The sequence below is a fragment of the Diprion similis genome, chromosome 2 (assembly GCF_021155765.1).
Source record: "Diprion similis isolate iyDipSimi1 chromosome 2, iyDipSimi1.1, whole genome shotgun sequence".
Taxonomy (NCBI): Eukaryota; Metazoa; Arthropoda; class Insecta; order Hymenoptera; family Diprionidae; genus Diprion; species Diprion similis.
The window spans coordinates 3,229,372-3,248,841 of NC_060106.1; the positions used below are offsets into that span (position 1 = coordinate 3,229,372).

A 19,470-nucleotide genomic window follows, 5' to 3' on the forward strand; every position below is an offset into this window, starting at 1 on the left:
CTGCAATGCAAAAGTTATCTAGTGGCACAAGTTAAAAACAAAGAACTTTATAACGGTTTCTGCGACAGAGGGATTCCTTCCGTATATTCATGTTACTGGATGATGTTCGGGGGACTATGAACAAGATATTGTATTGGATTCAGGTTTGAGTAAATATTTTCATGAACTTCGTTGAAAATTAGATATTCATATGTTTCAAAGGAACAAGGGGTACAATGTTGAATCCGATAAGTCAATATTTTCATATGAATGTTCTGAACATTACTCTAAAACATGATTATCCTTAAAGTTAATTGTGACACTGAGGCACATTTCGAAAATGTTGATTTTTAACTTGTGTCACAGAATGTTTCTGAGTTTTACTCTTCGGATGAGATTTTTTTAGATTAGATTTGAAATTGAAAGAAGCCGTAAGATCTACAACTTCCTTTGCCAACCAACAAAAGTGACCGATGATCTCTGTATGTGTCATGAATTGAACGGGAAGAGAAGACATCAGCGAACAGCAGAGATGCTATTATTTTGGCTGTATTTCCTGTTGAAAGAAAAAAATTTCATTGTTATTCTTAATGTATGAAGTAATGAAAACGATTGAATAAATTGTCCCCACTTACCTGCTTCGTTTTTTCCAAGCACCCAACATTTGAACAGATTTCTTGTTTCAATCGAATAGGACGAATTATCAAAGAGCATCAGCATTAACCCTTCGTCTGCCTAGGGTTTTTTGGCACCTTCAGCCTGCCTAGGGGGGTCGTTGGCGTCCTGACTTTTTTTCAACCTGTTTAAGTGGGGCTAAAAATCTGAAAAAATTCATGGAGTTTCTTTAAACCTTTAACTTGAAGTATCGATCATAAAATTATACACAATTCAATTTTTTCATAAAAAAAAAAAATGATAAAAAACGGGGTCAATGCATTTGTTTACTTAAAAAATCATAACTTTAAGAAAAATAAAGATATCAAAACTGCCAAAAAAGAATATTAAAGGGGAAGATTGTCGCTTTCGAGAAAAAAATTAGCCGCGTCTAATTTTTGTTGAATTAACCTTAAGTTTGGTACCTGCAAATCGGCAATAATTTAGTCGAAAATTTCGGAGTAAAAGGGCAATAAATGTGTATTAAATACAAACCAAGTAATAAAATCAATAATAACTCAATCGTTAAGTGTCACAATATGTTTTTATTGTAGAAAATAGGAAATAAGTTTTATAAACACAAATGAAAAAAAAAAAGAATTCCGTTAAGCGAGTTACACGAAGCATCCCGGGCAGAGTGTAATCCTATGATCCTCGCAAATCGGTTTTGAACTCAACTTAAAAAAAAAAATTTGATAAAATCGCATTTTTTTTTTTCGCGCCCAAATTTTTTGTGGCACTTTTATAGCCTCAATAAAGACTTCCAAGCGAAGAAACTAAAAAAAAATTACTTACGGTTTTCACTTACGCCGTCTGCCTAGGGGGGTCGTTTGCGTCCGGAACGAAAATCAATTGCTCCTTACAACAGCTGGGGAAGGACTAGAGCAGCGCCACTTCTCAGGTCGGTCCTAGAGGGGCCTAACTTTTTTTACATGAGCCTAGCAGGGCCTCCCGTGAGCGGATTTAGGAGTTACACCGACATTCGATTTTCGCTCGGACGCAAACGACCCCCCTAGGCAGACGAAGGGTTAAATTCCAACCGTTCTTTGAACAATCAATTTTCAATAACAAATGCTTCCCAAGCCTTTCCGAGTGACTATCTCAATTACTTGAGATTCTAACCTCAAAAATGCATGTGAACTACATCACCGACAGAAACACAGTTTGACAGCAGGGTCTCGGGGTGGCCAGACTGCACGGACGGCGGATTTAAACTCGCGCATGCGCAGTCCTTGTATAGTTTCTAGAGATTGTCCCGGTATATTTTCATGACCGTTCTCTACAAGTATGTAGATCTGTTCCACCTGTCACATGTATACTTTTATTTCGTACTCCAAGACACCAATTTATAACTCTTCCATCGAGTTCAACTCTTTTTATTCTCGAAGTTCTAATTACTCTGGAAGTATCGATTCTAAAATTCATCAAATCTCCGAATCAACCTCGTACGAATAATAATTCCACACTCAACAGTGATTGATAACAATTTAAACTAGTTTTACCATTTGATACTAATTCTTTTTCCGATCGTCCATTCCCTGCGGTAGCGAATTAGAGAGTAGTGACGTGTAGATTATGCGTAGAAGACGAGTCCGTCTAGTACAAGGTCTAGTTCAACCCGTGAGTTCGATAACCGCTCGGCGGAACTGATTCACTACCCCTAAAATCCAAATTGAATTACGAATTTATTTATTTGTTTATTTATTTATGCATTAATTGTTAACTTTCACCGGATGAAAGTCGTTTTTACATAGAAAGTACAGATTAGCGTTGATAGGCAGGCCAGTACCTACTTGAATGTAGAAGCAAAGTATCAGTTTGGAATTATTTTTTATTTCTTGATTCACGAAATTTGATTTGTGATTACTTGTTTGTACTTCAAAAAATTGAAGTAGGAATTACTTTTATTTTTCAGAATGGTTTCTTATTTCTTATTTCGAAATATTCTACTGGGAATTTGTTTTCATTCTCTTTATTCGAAACATTGAATAATGAATCAGTTCTTTGCTTTGTCTAAAATTTGATTGAGAATTAATTTTTTTTCTCTAATAAGTAAATTCATATCATCACAATTACTTTCAAATTTTTTCATTCAAATACCCGTAGTAAGAATTTTTTTTTAAAATTTTGATCTTATTAGCTTAATTAAAAATAGACGGTGTTAATCGTAATTACTAGTTTGAAACTAAAGAATAACCCGACACTGTTATGTTAAATTATGTAGTTGTGTGAAAAATGTACAGGCAGTGGGCGTTGCAATGGGTAACGATCTACAAGCCGGCGCGTTAGCCAGCCCAAGTATAGTGAGTGGGGTGAGGCGGTGGCAGGGCCTAGTCTGTTGTGCGCCCTAGGAAATTCGCGAAAATACTACCCAGCGACCGCAGCAGCGGCCGGAATGATTGCGAGTGACGGGGTAAGCGGCACAGCGATGGATGTTACGCCTCTCTGCCTTTTCTGGGAGGCGCATCTCACGCGCGCGTATATCAGATCGGGGAGAGCGGTGAAGTGTGCAAAAGTAACAGTTTTACGGTGTATACTGTAACGACCAGCCGGTCAGCAAGACGGCTGATACATTACATCGGCGAGCACGACCGACACAACCCGAAGACGGAGGACGGATCAAGGAGACGGGACGCTCAACAAAACAAGACAGACGATGCCATATGAACGACGACGAACACCTAACGCAACCTAAGGACAGACGAGCAACAGCGTCGATGCCTGAACAGCTCAGTCTAGTATAAATAGGGGTGCCTCACAGAGCACCGGCACCCGGTCGGAGAATAGAAGTCCGCTGCGTCACACGTGAGCACGACCCAGTTGGAGCAAAGAGTCTTCACTGCGTCACGCGTGGGGTTAGGGAAGTCCGAGTCGGAAGTAAAGCACTCCACTGCGGCAACTATAGTAAGAGAGTAGGGTTAGGAGAGTAAAGAGTATTACGGTTAGAAACCATTCAAAAGTCCGAGTTGGAAGTAAAGCGCTCCACTGCGGCAACAACAAATAAAAGAGTAGAGTTAGGAGAAGATAAAGTATTACGATTAAATATCATTTAAAAAGTCCGAGTTGGAAGTAAAGAACTTCACTACGGCAAGTTGAGAAATAGAGTGAATAGGAGAGAAAGCAACATTGTGCAATAACGAGCTATGGGACTCAATTGTAGAAGCAACATAACCATCTAGGAACAAAGCCTAGTTTAAACAGAAATAGGAGCAGGACCGATCAATCCTTGCATTAGCTTTAGCAAATCTTTGTTTGTAAAATATTGTTTATCTTTGTAATATTGTGTTTATAATTTACCTATAAAACTATATTGTTGTATATATCTATTATCCAAGAAAGCATTCTGTTTGCCGATCCGGCATCACAGCTTACTCGATCGGGATAGTTTTAGTTTCGGTGAACCATGAGCAGAATATCAGCTCTGAACTAAATTCCCTAGTCTGCTATGTAATCGGGGGATCCCAAATCTGGGAAACAGCCACGGCTTCAAAAGCCCTGGTCTGTTAGAAATTCGTGCTAGGCAAGAATAGGAACTTAATTGGTAAATCAAGTGAGGGACGTGCCTTTAGATTAAAAACCTCAAGTGCATGGGTTAGGTTGGAAGAAAGTGCTGGCGTGAAACACCCGCATCTTTCTTTAGGAGCTCTATCAGACGAACTAAGTCGTACGCGAAGCTTCGGGAAAGCAACCACAGCCCTACGCTAACCGCCTCTAGATCAGACGTCCGAGCCTCCACGATCGCATCTCTGGCGTCAAAAACCCGAGTTTGCGCAGGGATTAGACATAGTCAAGACTAAGGGTCGGCAAGTTCCGTTCATACTCTTCCCTAAAATAAAGGAAAGCTGCAAATTCATCTTCAAACTAGATTTTCGCTAACATTCAATAGCGGTAAAAATCCCACAATAACTTGCCAAATATTCGCACGAGCTACAGCAACTCCGGCCGGACACGTTACAATACCAGCCCTACTCGATTGCTTTTGTACGAGAACCAAATACATTATTTTTGGGTCGATTTTCACCATACTTGCACTCGAGCGCTTTTTCTTTATTTGATATGAACATATTTTTCGAAGGACACAAGTATTCTACACGTGTAGTGCTTTTCACTTAAATCCCGATGAACTCAATAATTGTTAGTGTTAATTTTTATTTCATTCTTTCAAATATTGAACTTCGTCTAATAGCTTCATTTGATCCCAAGATCATACCCTTTTATTTTCGAGCTTAGTTTCACGATAAGTAATTTCTGGAGCAATGTTCTGATTCTTATTTGGGTTTCCATATCATACTCCAAAGACAGGCGACGAAACAATTTTCAGGCTATTACCGGTGGTATATATGCTAACGTCAAAATCTTATCTTAAAAAAGGCCAATGAATTGTTGGAAGTAGAACACTCTTGAAGCTTCCGAAATTTCCTGTATCCCTTTTTGACAGAGATATCGCGCGTACTTCAAAGCCTGCACGTGTCCAAATTCTTTTCATCGACCTTTGACGCATTCATTCGAGCGATAAACTGTTAACCATGAAACCCTTGGCGATAATCGATAAGAACTTGGTTATAAATAATCCGGAAAATCCATCTTTAGGAAATATCAGTCCTTAGTTTTTTATATCCAATTTAAAATTCTAATTAATTCACATCACGTTTCAATAAAGTTTTATGAGTGGACCGAGGGATTAACGTGCATTAAATCACGTTCCATTGTTATTCACCTTTCATCGGCAAAACCTTATTTGGATACTATTCGTCGATGTCACTTTTTGTCTGTATAAACTTGGATTGCATGTTCCAACAATTGGATTAATGTTGTAAGTTCTTTCTCTCGGACTTTCAACATTTAACTAGCAATCTATCTATCGAATTCGTCAATGAATGACTTTCATTGACGTGTGTTCATAATAATTTGTGAATTTCATCTCCTCAACACTACGTACTCACATCAGTAGATTTTCAACTTTCGTTGTCAACACCGGAATTGCAAATTATATCATTATTATTGAACGGAGGAACTTCTTGTGACAACAATTCCCGTACTTGGAGGTAAATTGTGAACACTTTGTACATTTTTAAGTTGACGATACTCCTTGGTGAAAATAGATAAAGTTAATATTTATGTCATGATTATTATCATAAAAATACGAGCGTCTCTCTCAATTCCGAGTCAAAAAATCGTTAAAGTTTGCGAAGTGTTTGCATAGGCATAATAATATTCGGCTCTGCATTATCTGGGTAAACATGGTGAGCGATGGTAACATCAGTTCTTGTCGGCTCTAGGTACCGACCGCTTGGCAACTCAGTTGTGCGTGCGGCGCGGGATGCAGAGGGCGCCACTTGACGATTAATTTATCTTGTCCATTTTCGATTACGAAAAGCTTCGTAAGACTGTGAGTCTTTATACATCTTCAGTCAACGCATGTTATGTCAATGAAATCTGGGATACTTGCTCAAGTGTTAGAATCAAACTTTGAATCTCAATTTAAAATTAAGTTGAAAATATTTAAAACACACAAATTCAATTCTGATGTTGGGATGGAGATTATCATTTCTCTATACAATGCTTAGAACTTAATATGGTAGCGGTTAAAAACTTATTCAGTTTTCTTTAAATCGAAGCGTTGTAAAACATTTCAAGTTTTAGGAATTTCGAGGTATTCAACATTGTGTAAAACAGTTTTATACCATTCGAAAAATCAGTACCTTGAATAAACTCCCGGCCTCTTCGCTTTCAACTAAGCAATAGTTAAATATTGAATAATACCCGATAATACACGGAAGGTAGTTACATACATACAAACAAATCACGTCTTATTATACTTTGTGAACTCCTGCCTTACTCTTTTGGGTGTAACGTAACCAATGTATGACGCTTAACCGCGAATTATAATTATGTAATATAATTTCGTTTTAACGAAATTTTTACTGAAACTTATTAAGTGATACGAATTTATTTATTTCTTTTCTTGTAGCAGTCACTCACTACCAACAATTTTCACGGTCAAGAAAAATTCTCAACATATCATTTCCCTGTTCTTCCTTCGATACAATGCTGCTCCGAAATGCACAGGTTTCGCTCCACTAGCCATCGTCAAGGGTTCTACTGTACCTGGAATTTACACAGATCTGGCATTTATATCACAGCGCGATCTTTAACTTCGACGCGGGGGAGAGCCTACCCTTTTTCGCATAATTTTTACCAATCTTTGCCGCATTTCCGCAACATATACACCTAATTAGTTTCCACCTTCTGCATTTTCACTATTTGCTCATCTCAACTTTCTTACTTTGGTATTTTATTGATGAAAAAAATTTTTATTTCTATTTTTACTGCTGACGGAAACTTCTGGCGTCTCTATTTCATCAATTACATAACAACTTTACAAATCCTCTAACCAGATCTTGGTATTCATTATAATATTGTTTGAAATACCTGTTCAATTGTTTCAGCTGCTACGAAGCTAAAGCTGAGTTGTAATAAGGGAAGGAATGGAGGAAACATGGCAGTGGGAGCAGCGAAGGCACTGCTACATTACTCTGCTCAATCTTTTACCATTCACAGAAGAGGATCAATGGATCTCATGGACTGCAGGTGAAATTATCCTTTCATTGAAATATGTATTATTATTAGTTTCACGTGTAGAAATTTTAAAATCGAATGACCGCCTGCCTGGTCATGTTTCAGATGAAACGGGGCAGTTGGTCCGAAGTTTTTGTAGTGAAAACATCACGAGAATCAGCCACCAAACGAGCCTGTAACATCGGATATCAGATTACGGTGGGTAGATACAACACGGTAAAGCGACTGGTGTGTAGAGATCAGAAAAGAAAAATAGTAACGGACAAACGAGAACGAAAAAAGGAAGAAGGGGCTGGAGTGCAGAAAACACGGGCAGGCATTGCAGGGCGGTTCGTGCGATTAGCGAACGGTTCTCGCATGAAAATTATCCTGAAAACGTACACCATGGGCCCAGCACCCTACAGTTAACTCCACTGAGCAATGCAAGTAGTTAGGGCTAAGGCCTTGGCCCTACTGGTGAGCATGTGGCTCACTAGAGAATGAAGAAGCAAAACGTCCGGACCTTATCGTTGATTGTCTGCACGTTCACCTACCTCCTGATTGGCGCCGCAGTCTTCGATGCCCTTGAATCCGAAACCGAAAAGCGACGCTGGGAAGCTTTGGATGGTAGGTTTCAAACGAATTATCTTCATTCTGTGACCGCTATTATTGGGTGCTCGTCTTAACTTAAGTGAAACATTTCAGGTTTTTTACTTGCGTAGCTATGTATTTTATTTTTATACTCTTATGGGTCTTCTATTTCACATATGCACCTAGTTATCACGATTTGATCTAATGAAATGCTACCTTAGCTGATTTTATCTATTCACTGCCCTATCCAACTCTATTGTCTGCGTACTATACATTTTAACCTCGTGATACTTTTCAAAGTGGTAGCAATAATATTCGAAAAATTCTCAGCAAATTTTGATTCGTATACACCCAGTATTCCGGAAAACGGTAATCAAATCTTTCAACCCCTTCCCCTCAGTAGTATAGTTACGAGTTCTGGATATAAAAACCTACTACCGACACTTACCGTCATCTTACCTAAACTTAAGGTGCCGCTGACCTGACTTGAAAATATCAAATCGTGACGTCATAAATACGTGCAGCGCCTCTGAACGTTGAACGGTGAACTAAGGCCGCTGATTTCATTGGCTTGTTCTGTTAGATCCAACCAATGATGTCAGTTACAGATCGAAACATACTTCTTGTGGATCATAAACGGGCTACTGTCACATGAAAAACGCCTATACGAATCGAGCCATGTTTACAAAAAAATAACTGATAGTATAAGTTTTCCCGGATAACGTGTGTGCTTTTGTACGTGTGAATCTCCCTGGCGAGGGTGAAAGAGATTGTGGAACAGTGCAATCAGTGAATATTCAACATGCGGTAGCTCCGATCGGCCATGTTTGTTGTCGCGTGATTTTATTCACTTCATCATTCTTTGTTATAAACATTATCAGCGATTTGCCTGAGCAGTGACTGAGATTCACACGTACACTATTATTCAAGCTACGATTTAAAATATTTCCGAGTAAGATTCATACTCTCGTTATCGCAGGATTCGTATAGGCTTTTTCACCCAATTTCCCCGCTTCTGACGTCACGAAATATATATATGACACGCCAGGTCAGCGGGGCCTTAAGTCTTTCTCCGCTATGACGTCACCGCGGTCAACTCTTGCTGTGCCGACCCAAACGTCTAAGTTGCGCTGCCTTACCAACAATTTGATCTACCCACAAAAATTGCACTGCTTGACCAAGAATCTCGCTGTTTTACTACCCGTGCGGTTAACCTGGCAGTCTTAGGGACATTCTCGTTAACCTTAAACGGCTTTTGGTGTGATGTCGACTACCCTAAGTTTCATATTCAATAGTTCCGAGAATTGTTTTCGCCAAACTAGATGCCTGTGTGATATTAACTAATCAAGCACAGAGTTAAGACCTGAGGAACTGCGGAGTTGGATTACTATCATCACTCTGGAATGCAAAACATGATAAGCTGGTCCAGGACTCACACACTTACAGCTTGTTCTATAAAAAGGATTTTCACTACACCAAAGGACCATTCAAGTTTCAGCTTGTCAAGCTCACATGAAAAGTGAAAAAAGTTAAGGATGGAATCAGAAAAATGTTTAAAATTCAGCGAAATTATGGAATCTGCGCATAAAATCTTGGATAAATCATCGTCAACAGCAGAAATTCGAAAATGGATTAAATTTGGAACTCAAAATATTTGGCTTCTGGACAAAATTTTGCGAGGGGCATCAACAGATGGAGAAAGAACAAGAATTATTACAACAATCAGGCTCGTGAAATCATTCAGGACACAACGGCGTCAGAAAACGGGTGAAGGTACGCGCAAACAGAGAAGACGCGATCGAGTACTCTGGAAAAAATTAGAGTCTGTTTTAGAGAGGAGAATTGGAACTGGATGAACCGTCAATTTAAAAAAAAGACGTGTAGAACGTGTAGACTGAAAAACATTTTTAAAACAGCGGGGAACCTAAAAGGAAACATTATCCTGGCTTGTAAATTCAACGTCAGATAAGATGATCACGTGCGTGGTCAAAAAGATTAAATTTCATAACACAAGTTATAAAACAATAGTAAACTGTGTAGCAAGGAGGCAAACTAGTGCATAATGTATGGTGGTTTCAGATAACTTGATGTTGGTGTGGTGTGCACATGTGAGTAGGTATGTTTGTGGTGTGTACGTGTGAGTTACCGACCACGACGGTAACCTAAGTGCTAATTACCGACGCAATTGTAACTGCAACCACCGACCTCCATATTGGCACCGGTGTTGATTACCAATGATGCCGGTATTGATTATTGATCATTTCGCAACAGATGGAGCCACCAGTACTGTCAGTACAATTCCTTTTCCTATACTGATTAAAATTGCATATAATCTATGGCATTGTCCACTCCTTTACCCTACCGTTATCACAGATGTGATATATTTTTGTGAGTATAATCTAACACGGCCATTTTGGCGTTCTAGAGTACATGGTAAGTTGTGTTCCTCCTCTTACTAGAACCCCCGTCGCCATTGTGATATGCTTACTATGCTAATGCCTGTCGGGTATACTTATATTAAGACAACCTACATTCGATTTATCCTCACGCTCATTTAACTAAAAAATTATACATTGTTCTTCGCATTATAGCATAAACGACACTTTCACTGCACATTTTTACGCAGTGGTGTATACATTATTCGCTTGATCACGCACCACCTGCATATTGTCCTTGATATTTCCGGTGCAATTGCGTTACTTCGTACTATTATTTTCTCGTATTCCTGTTATATACAATGGTTATCCGGTACAAAATAGCGGACCTGTATTGAACAAAAGTCATTGTCAGGGTGAGCTATTTGCACATCATGGCTTTTCACCGCGTGCATGTTAAGTAGCCTATTTTACATCATAGTATCATCGTTTTCCAGATTTTTCTTATATTGCTGTTATTGTGTCTCATTAATTTGTCGAGGACCTGACATACGCAAACATTTAGGCACGGTGACTACTTTAAAGTTACTGCATACCTTTTTCAAACAGCTACCTTTGCAAGATTTGATAATAACTTGAAATCTGTTCGTGAAGAGTGATGATGCTCTATACTTCGAAATGGCTAATTTGATAGACTCGACCATTACAATGATCAAAGACTTGAATGAAATGTTCAAGTTTGTTACCGTGTTACGTCCCTGCCGTAACTACGGCGGCGCACTCCCTGCATCCTATCCTTATTGACGCGTAGTTACCTCAAGAGAGCTTTACGCGCTCTTACCATATGTCTTAGCTAACACCTACATACACAATTACTATCATAATATGCATTACCCTTAGATCAATAATTCTAATATTCACCCTTATTTTATTAATAAGGCTCAAACATATATGGTATATTATATATTTTCACATTTTACCGTTATATCTTTCAACATTAGCTTTCACATTAAACTATAATTTACGATTCTCAGCTGCAATGCCTCAGGTAATAAACACTTGCACTAAAATTTCAAAACTTAACACTCAATAAGAATAATCGAGTAGACTAAATGTTGTATTGGAAGCTGGGTGCAAGCGGGGTTTGATAGATCGGACTCTGGCACTAGCACATGAATCACACAGATAATTATAATTTATTTGAATCAGTCTTTCCTTTACAAGGGCGAGCAGCGAACTGAACTCTATTATGTAGAGTGTAGAGAGGAAGCTTGTACTACTCAGGTCATAAATTAAGAGCGACATGACTAGAGTAGTACCGTTGAGTTTGAAATTGGCATACAACACTAAACATTGGAAACGTGAGAGGGAAGAGAAATAGATAAAACCTCATTATCAGAATTAGGGATCGCGCCCTTATTTATTGATCATGCGGCCAATTAGCGCATTGCCGCTTGCTTTCTAAACCAACCACCTTATGGTAATTCCCCGCCAAGATCCTACTTACTAATCAGAAACCTCACCCCATATTAATTAACATCCTCACCCAACCATCCTAGACCCGGGAGAACCCGCGATTCTTTTTAGCTCCTCCTACCTTTTTTCACCCTTTTTCTCAATCTTGATTCAAATTCGATCACAATAACTCTAGACATCATAGAGAGAAGAGTTTTAGACATCTTAGAAAACAGAACATCAAAGAGAATAAAATCAGACTTCGTAAAGAACAGAATTAATCCAGATATCATAGAGAGGTTTTGACTCAGTGAGAATCAATCGAACTTTTAATCAAATCAGAACTCAAACGAAAATCGCAGAATCAGGTTATTGAATAACTAATTCAATCATCAGTAGCTTAAAACAGTTTATCATTGTTATAAATGAACATCAACAGTTATTAACCACTGTAAACTTTACTATTGAAACCTGTGAAGTTTGTGTAAATAAATGTGTATAAAAACCAAGTGTTGTTGTCAGTAATTAATTATTCCAGTCACGCATTGTGATGGTTGGCACGAGCTCAAAATAACAAATTCTCAGAATTGGTAGGTGAGTTGAGTGTGGAAACCCAAAACGCTGATCAGAAGATTTCCCAGACTCATAATCAACCACTACATAAGTGAAGAACATAACGTGAATCACGCAGCGAATCAAACCTCCTCACGACGTCCCTCTCAGGACGTAACAACCGCTCACTTCACCAATGAACATGCAGCTACGTCGGACTGTGCGTGTGAAAAGTAATGGGAACTTTGATCAATCTGATCAAGGACAAAACTAATAGTTTTGATAATAAACGAAGAATCCACAATGTTATTGTCAAGTTGACGGATCAACGGTCAATGATGAAGTTTAGGTTGGCAGTCAAGGGTGGGTCCCTTGCCAACGTTGAGCGCCCAGCAGTTCAATTGGATGATGTTGAACCGGCGTTTAAAAGACGATTTTCAACCGATGTTGTCACAGATGTTCGGACTTGAAAAATTTCCTAGCTAATGCAGTCTGAGATTTTCAGTAAGATTCGCGGTTTACTTGTGGTGCATGGTCATTTTAAAGTAATTAGTACTCCTAGCGCTTCTTTTCCACTCAAAGACAACGTTGAAATCAAGTATTTTCATGCTCGGAACGCAGATGTACAGATTTTGTCGAGTCTTAGAGAGTAGTATTCTAATTGTATTGTCTCGCCACTACTTGCTCAATTCGAAAAACTTTCAGATCGTGATAATGGATGGACATGATCACGGATAATTAATTTGCTAATCAATGGTAATAAACACGAACCATTGGTGGTGTCTTCATGGATAGGTTTACTGATATGCATCAAACGCAAAAGAGCTGTAATCAATGTTGAAAATTTAGACAATACTTGTTTTGCATCGGCTTGTGTTTCAGCACTACATTCCGTCTCAAAAAATAGCAATCTGGCCTTTTCTTATCCGCACTACAACACTGTGTTTAATTTCAATGGGATATCCTTTCCCGTGCAGGTACGTGACGTACCAAAATTTGAAAAATTGAACGAAATTGCTGTTAATATTGACATTTTGAAAAAAAAGAGGGTGTGTCATGTGGGCTTGCTATTGTATTTCAACATGAGAACCCACTTGCGAAACGTATACATTTGTTTTTGTTGACCGAGACGCAAGAAGATAGGCGTGCTAAGTCTGAGTGCGATGTTGTTGATACTGTTGAAATGAAAACACATTATTGTTGTATTAAAAATCTGGTACACCTCTCGAGTGCACAAGTTTTTTCAAGCCAGAATGCCATATATGTTTGTAACAATTGTTTATATTGTTTCTACTACGATCAAAAATTGGCTACTTACTGATTGGATCGTTAACCAGAAAAAGTTTGCAAAATTATACTTCCAAACGAAACGAACAAATGATTGAAATTTGAAAATTTTGGGGATAAACTCAAAGTACCATTTGTAGTGTAGGCGGTCTTTGAATGTTTGTTGGAGGACCATGAGCACTTGTCAGAAGCAAAAACTCAATTTTATCAAAAACGTGTAGCCACGTATATGAAGTTGGCACGCCAATCGTCGCGAATGTGAATTCGGACTATTGGATTATTTGCCGTAAATAAGCCGCAAATTAGTCGTGAGACTTTTTTTTTGTCGCGCTTCATTTAAAAAAAAAAAGCGGGTGGTGTGCGAACTTTTCAGAAATTTAACGCGCCATCTACCGAAAAAGCGCAAAGCGAGAATCTTGCGTAATCCTAATTCGGCTGATAATTTGCCGTAAATAAGCCACCAATTAGTCGTAAAGCATTTTTTTGGTTGCGCTTGTCTGTAAGAAAAAAAAAGAAAAAATGTCTTCGCATCCCCAGACAGGTAATAATTGAGCTCATATTTTGTCTTTTTTCTGCCGTAAGTGGAACCTGACTTCAAGAGTTGATCAAAATATCGAGGAAAATATATGTGTATATCTTATGCTGCTTTTTCATAAATGTTAATTTATTATTATGTGGCGAACCAAATTGATAGCACCGAAAACGTAATACCTCCCAAACGAATGGTTCGAATGTAATTGATGATCCAGAATTTGCCGAACATCAAGTAATATTCAGTCGTGCATCTGCTGCATACATATAGGTATATTAGGGTGTACTAAATTTAAAAAAAAATTCATATTTACTTGGGGCAAAAGGCTTAAGTTTTCGATTTCGCTGAAAAAATGCTTCAAAGAAGTTGAGCACTGTGGCGCAAGGTTTAGGGGTTCAATAATGATTTTTGTGAAACAAAAAAAATTAAAAATCAACATAATCATCAATAAAACGTATATTATCATCTCCTAATTGTAAATCAGTAAGAATCGAGGTGTTAGAGAGAAGGTGAAAGGCAGTGGCAATGGAAAATAGGCATAGAATTACATTAGGCTAGAAGAAGTAGGTATAAATATAAGGAAAAGTGTGAGAAAATGTGACGCCGAAAGGCAAACATGGAGACAGAACAAATTTATATGTTTTCTTTAATGTAGCAGAGAATTTTTGGCTTTATTTTGTATGTGTCTTTCAACACCTTCGGCTTTAACTGACAGTCGTCATACTGTAGCCACGTTCCTCTATACGATATTCCGATGTAGTGGCCTATTTCATCTTACTTCTGTATCTCTGAGCCGTAGTAGTCAATCAGACCGATTAGTTGAAACTCATCGACACCATTTCTAAATTTTTATGGTACCGTACTGAACTCGATATGCAGCTCCTTCCTGATTAACCCGTAAATCTCGATGCATTTCATTTTACCTGAAATATATAAATATTATTCAAGAATGTAAAGTCGGTTTTTTTAATTCTCTGGGCACTACATGTACTGGGTCGCCGGTGACCCTGCGCACCTAGACAAATGAATGGACGCTGAAAAATGGTTGTACCGAGAAGGCTAATATTTGACGATTATGGATAACCGAGTCAATAGCAACTGACTCACCAGTAGTCATTTCAATGTCTACTTTTCCTTGGCAATTTAAGCAACGTCTTTTTTTGGTCACGTTTCCTTTTATTACGTTGAAAAAGTTTTTATTATTTTTCAAATGGATGATTTGAAGTATGGTAGAATACTCTCTATTCATTATTTTATTGCATCCGTTTGTGCATTTGATTTTTGTTCAATGCTTGGCTGATTGTGTAAAACATAATTGATAAGATCGTTGATAGCCGAATCACATTTCACAATTTTTATCGTATTCTCTTGAATTTGAATACCCTTGAAGTTTAGCATCAAACGTCCTCTCAATCTGTAGGTATTCGCCGTAATCCCTTTTTTCAATGTGTCAGTCACAATTAAAAATAGCGGATTACTTCCGGTTGTAGCTACTACGTACTCTTTAAAGTGTGCGTAATCTATGGTCGCTGCTAAAATGATTTGGTAAAAACTATCGAATGCACAGGTATGCATGAATGAATATTTTGCACCATTTATAGTTACAAAATTCATCTTCATAACATTGCCATTTTTCAATATCGGTAAATTTTCTTTATTATTCGAGTCGTATAACAGCATGTCCGAAATTTTTTCTTTACTTTGGCCAAGATATCTGTTTCTTCTTTCAACGTTTTCATTACTATTTTTTAAATCTTTTAAGCCTTTGTGATTTTCTATTTCCGTTAAAGCCATTTTGTAATTAATATTTTTCGAGCTGTAGCAATTTAGGCATAATCTCCGCTGGCCACAATCTTCTTCTTCTGCTTTGAGAGAGCATCCCGGGAGGGCGTGGACTTTTTTTCTACATACCCTGCAGGAATGCGCTCCTTCAGGCTGATCACCCCGGAAGCAAGCTACACATTGTTGCATATTGTTGGTCAGCTCTTTCAAAGGAGATTTTTGATCAGTTGCTGCTGATTCTTCTTCATACTGCAAAGTTATTTGAGTTAAAAAAATACCTATTTAGGGAGACCCGCAAGTGAAATTCTAGTCCTATGATACATATATGCTTAAAAGTTTTTGTTTTTTTTTGTATGGTTTTGGATAAGAAACGATGTCCCACGCCGAAAAATAATTTCGGCAAAACCTTCGCCATGTTCGAAATTATTATTTTTGAATCGAAAACAATTTTGCCAAATCCATACGTGAAGTTGTTTGAGTTGACGAGTCTTGATAGCGATACAGATCTAGAAGTCGTCGAAGTAACAGGAGTAAGACAGGAAAGTAGACATTTTTGCTATATACAGGGTGTAAACTCACGCAAGTGAATTTTATAGAAAATACAGATTTATAATGAAAAATTAAATTTTTTCATTGATCCATGAAGTATAAAGTATAAGGTTATCTGTGGAATGGTGTATCGGGTAAATTGTCTCCACGGCTTCGCTGGCACATATGCACTCCTGTGTTGAAATTTTCCTGCACCTTAAATTTCCGGCTTTAGTGATCAGAATTGGCCGCCCAAATTATGCGATTTAACGCCGTTGGTGTTTTTTCTTTGGGGTTTCTTTTTGGCAGTCCAAAGGTTGATGCCAACAAACCCACGTCCAGCCACGCCTCGAAGAAGGAAATTGAGTACTGTATCATATCAACGAAATTCAGTCATGTTTATGCAAAACGGTCACGGCAGGGATATTTCAACAAAAGAGTCCGTATGTTCCAGAAGAGCCGCGGAGGCCATTTATCCGATACCCTATTCCATAGATAAACCTATACTGTATATTTCATGAATCGATGAAGAAAAATTCGATTTCAAATTATAAACCTGTGTTTTCTATCAAAACTGCTTCTAACGTGACTTTTGGAATACCCATAGGCTAAAATTTATGGTACAAACTCCATTACTGTGATTTTTTTTTACCTTCCCGTTTCACTTCTGTTACTTCCGCTACTTTTAGTTCTATATCTCATGTGAGATCATTCATGAAATGAATAATGTCAAACTGTGTCATAAGCACAAGATTATCAGACAAATTTCGATAATAACTATCAATTATTACTTTAGTACAATTAGAAGAAATATTCCATTTGAAAGAATAAAATATTTGGAGAACTTCATTTCTACTGTAAGGCTAGCAGGAGTAATACAAAGGGCATTCTACTTAGAGATTCCTGTTACCGACACTTACCGACATTTTCCCTAGACTCAAACCCTTCTCCGCGGTAACATCACAGTTCAATGTACCGAGCGAAGATCAAAATGGCGCTAGCTACTTATCGACCGAAGGTTCGACCTGACCGACAGTGTTATCAGCCGAAAGTCAAAATCTTTCGGCTTTACCATCGGTCTCGCTGTCATCCTCCCTACCGACGGTCGAGGTATAGTGGAGACGCAAACCCTTCTGTTCCCAACGTACCCATCTCAGGAATGTTCCAGTTAACCTTGAGCGGCTTGCGGTGTGATATTTGACACCCTACATTCCGCAATTAACAGTTCCGAGAATTGTTTCTGTTAACCCGATATCAATAACGTGACATTCTTTTCTCGATAACTGCTTGTGTGGTCGATAGATCAGTATGATATCAACCACGTAATAGTCGACAATTAATAGTTCCAAGAATGGATGGGGTGAACCGTTTGACATTCTTATCAAAAGTCCAGAGTCCGAAGTGATTTTAACCATGTGACATTCTTTTCCCCTCCCCACTAAATTTCAAAACGCAAGTGGGGAGCAGTGTTATAAAAGTTGGAACCGCCAAGGTCAGCGTCAGTTTAAAGCTGTTCTTCCCGAAAAGTACTCCGCATCAACAACAACGTGAATTCAAGAAGCGTCTACAACTTTTAATCAAGAATATCGAAGAAGTGAAACAACTCCTAAAAATCAGATCCGAACTGTATCAACTCACAAGAAGATTTGAGGAAATACGACTCAACAGTTACCATCATCATGGACTTCACAAAATTAAATAAAATCATGCGCTTGGAGACTTTCTTACCATTGAAAAAGCTGTCAGACCTTGACGAATACTACGAGTACAAAGTAACCAGTGTTCGTCAAGTGAAAACGAAGTTCGGCGACAAAGTGGTTGCAGACTTGGAGGATTCCATTACCATTTTTCTTCCAAACCAGTTGAATAAAGCCCTACAAGAAGACGAAGAGCTGTTCCAGAAGGTGACCATAGCTAGTAAGGATGCACGATAGCGCATACGCAACCTTGGTGGACCGTATGGCCAACGTGAATTTATTTATGTATGATCTACACATTACGTATCCACTATCTTGTAAAAGTCATGCGTTCAATAAAAAAATAAAAAATAAATGAAATTATTATGCGTTTGTCATTTAGCGTAAAACCTTCCTCCTCCTGATAATTATTGTATTAGTATGGGAGAAATTCTACTCTTAAAAGCAAAAGATGAGGTATAAAATTAATGCATAAATATTCAAAAAAAAGCTTCATTACTTTATAACGTTAGTGCAATAATTTTATTCAACAGTATCGTAACCAGGATATTATTTTCGCCAGGAATGCGGGATCGTTCTTGTAGATGCTTCTGCGCAGTAGCACAAATCGCCTACCGTCGCCATCCGTACAACATGGTGATACAGTAACCAATTTTGGAGTAACAAGACGTTTCGAGCTGCACAGTTTACGTTGGGTATTGTGTGCTCGTCACATCGTACATGTACAGCCAAAGTTTTTTGAATGGTTTGAAGCGATGGACAGCCCAAGTCCAGCAAATCGATGATTTGAACTTTGGGGACAATTTTAAGCAGCCAGTCTCGTTTTTCTTTTCCCTTCACGTACACCCTGCGAACTTTGCACAGCTCGTATTCAATTGTCCATTCTACTTTCTCGAACGATATATTTCCATAGCTCCAAGGTAGACCGTGAAAATTGCGTTGCAACCATGAATTTTGGCTTTTATATTTGACGTGTAGACAGTCCCATTCGTAAGGTGGCTTGAAGAGAAACGTCGATGGAGGTGCTTCCGATTAGATTGAAATTACAGCCAATTCTTTCAACGTGAAGGTGTTGTCGCAAGGTCTACGGAAGCCTTGTATGTCAACGATGAGCTCCATGTTTTAACTGTGGGAGGTGGTGGGAATTGGTCAGCTTTTATACCGTCTTTTTCACCCCACCACTGAGTGGGTTGTATTCAACGATTCGATCGTGAACAATCAAGCAGTACGCCGATGTTTCAGCGGGAAAGTTGGCTTTAGCTTCAAATTCAAGGCGGATGTCAACGGGTCCGTACTTCAAGGATTCGTTTTGTTTTGAACAGTCAATAACGAATAAGGGAGCCTTCTGAAGGAATTCACTCCTTGTCAGCAACGGCTCGGGGTTCTTGTCGTAGTAGGTAGCTTGGAAGTTTGCGTACATGTTTGGGTTCAGGTTACCGTACGAATAAGATTGTGAGTTTAAAAACAGCTTGTCTCCCGT

The 19,470-nt window shown here is 38.4% G+C and overlaps 1 protein-coding gene across 1 annotated transcript in view; it reads left to right on the plus strand.

The window, feature by feature from the left end:
- Positions 1 to 7,458: 7,458 nt before the first annotated feature.
- The window catches only part of LOC124411537 (two pore potassium channel protein sup-9), a 167,443-nt gene continuing 155,431 nt past the window's right edge, over positions 7,459 to 19,470 (plus strand). Inside the window, exon 1 of the mRNA XM_046890718.1 lies at positions 7,459 to 7,818. Within this exon, the coding sequence (XP_046746674.1) occupies positions 7,692 to 7,818 (127 nt within the window). The 5' untranslated portion in view covers positions 7,459 to 7,691. The remainder of the gene's footprint in view (positions 7,819 to 19,470) is intronic.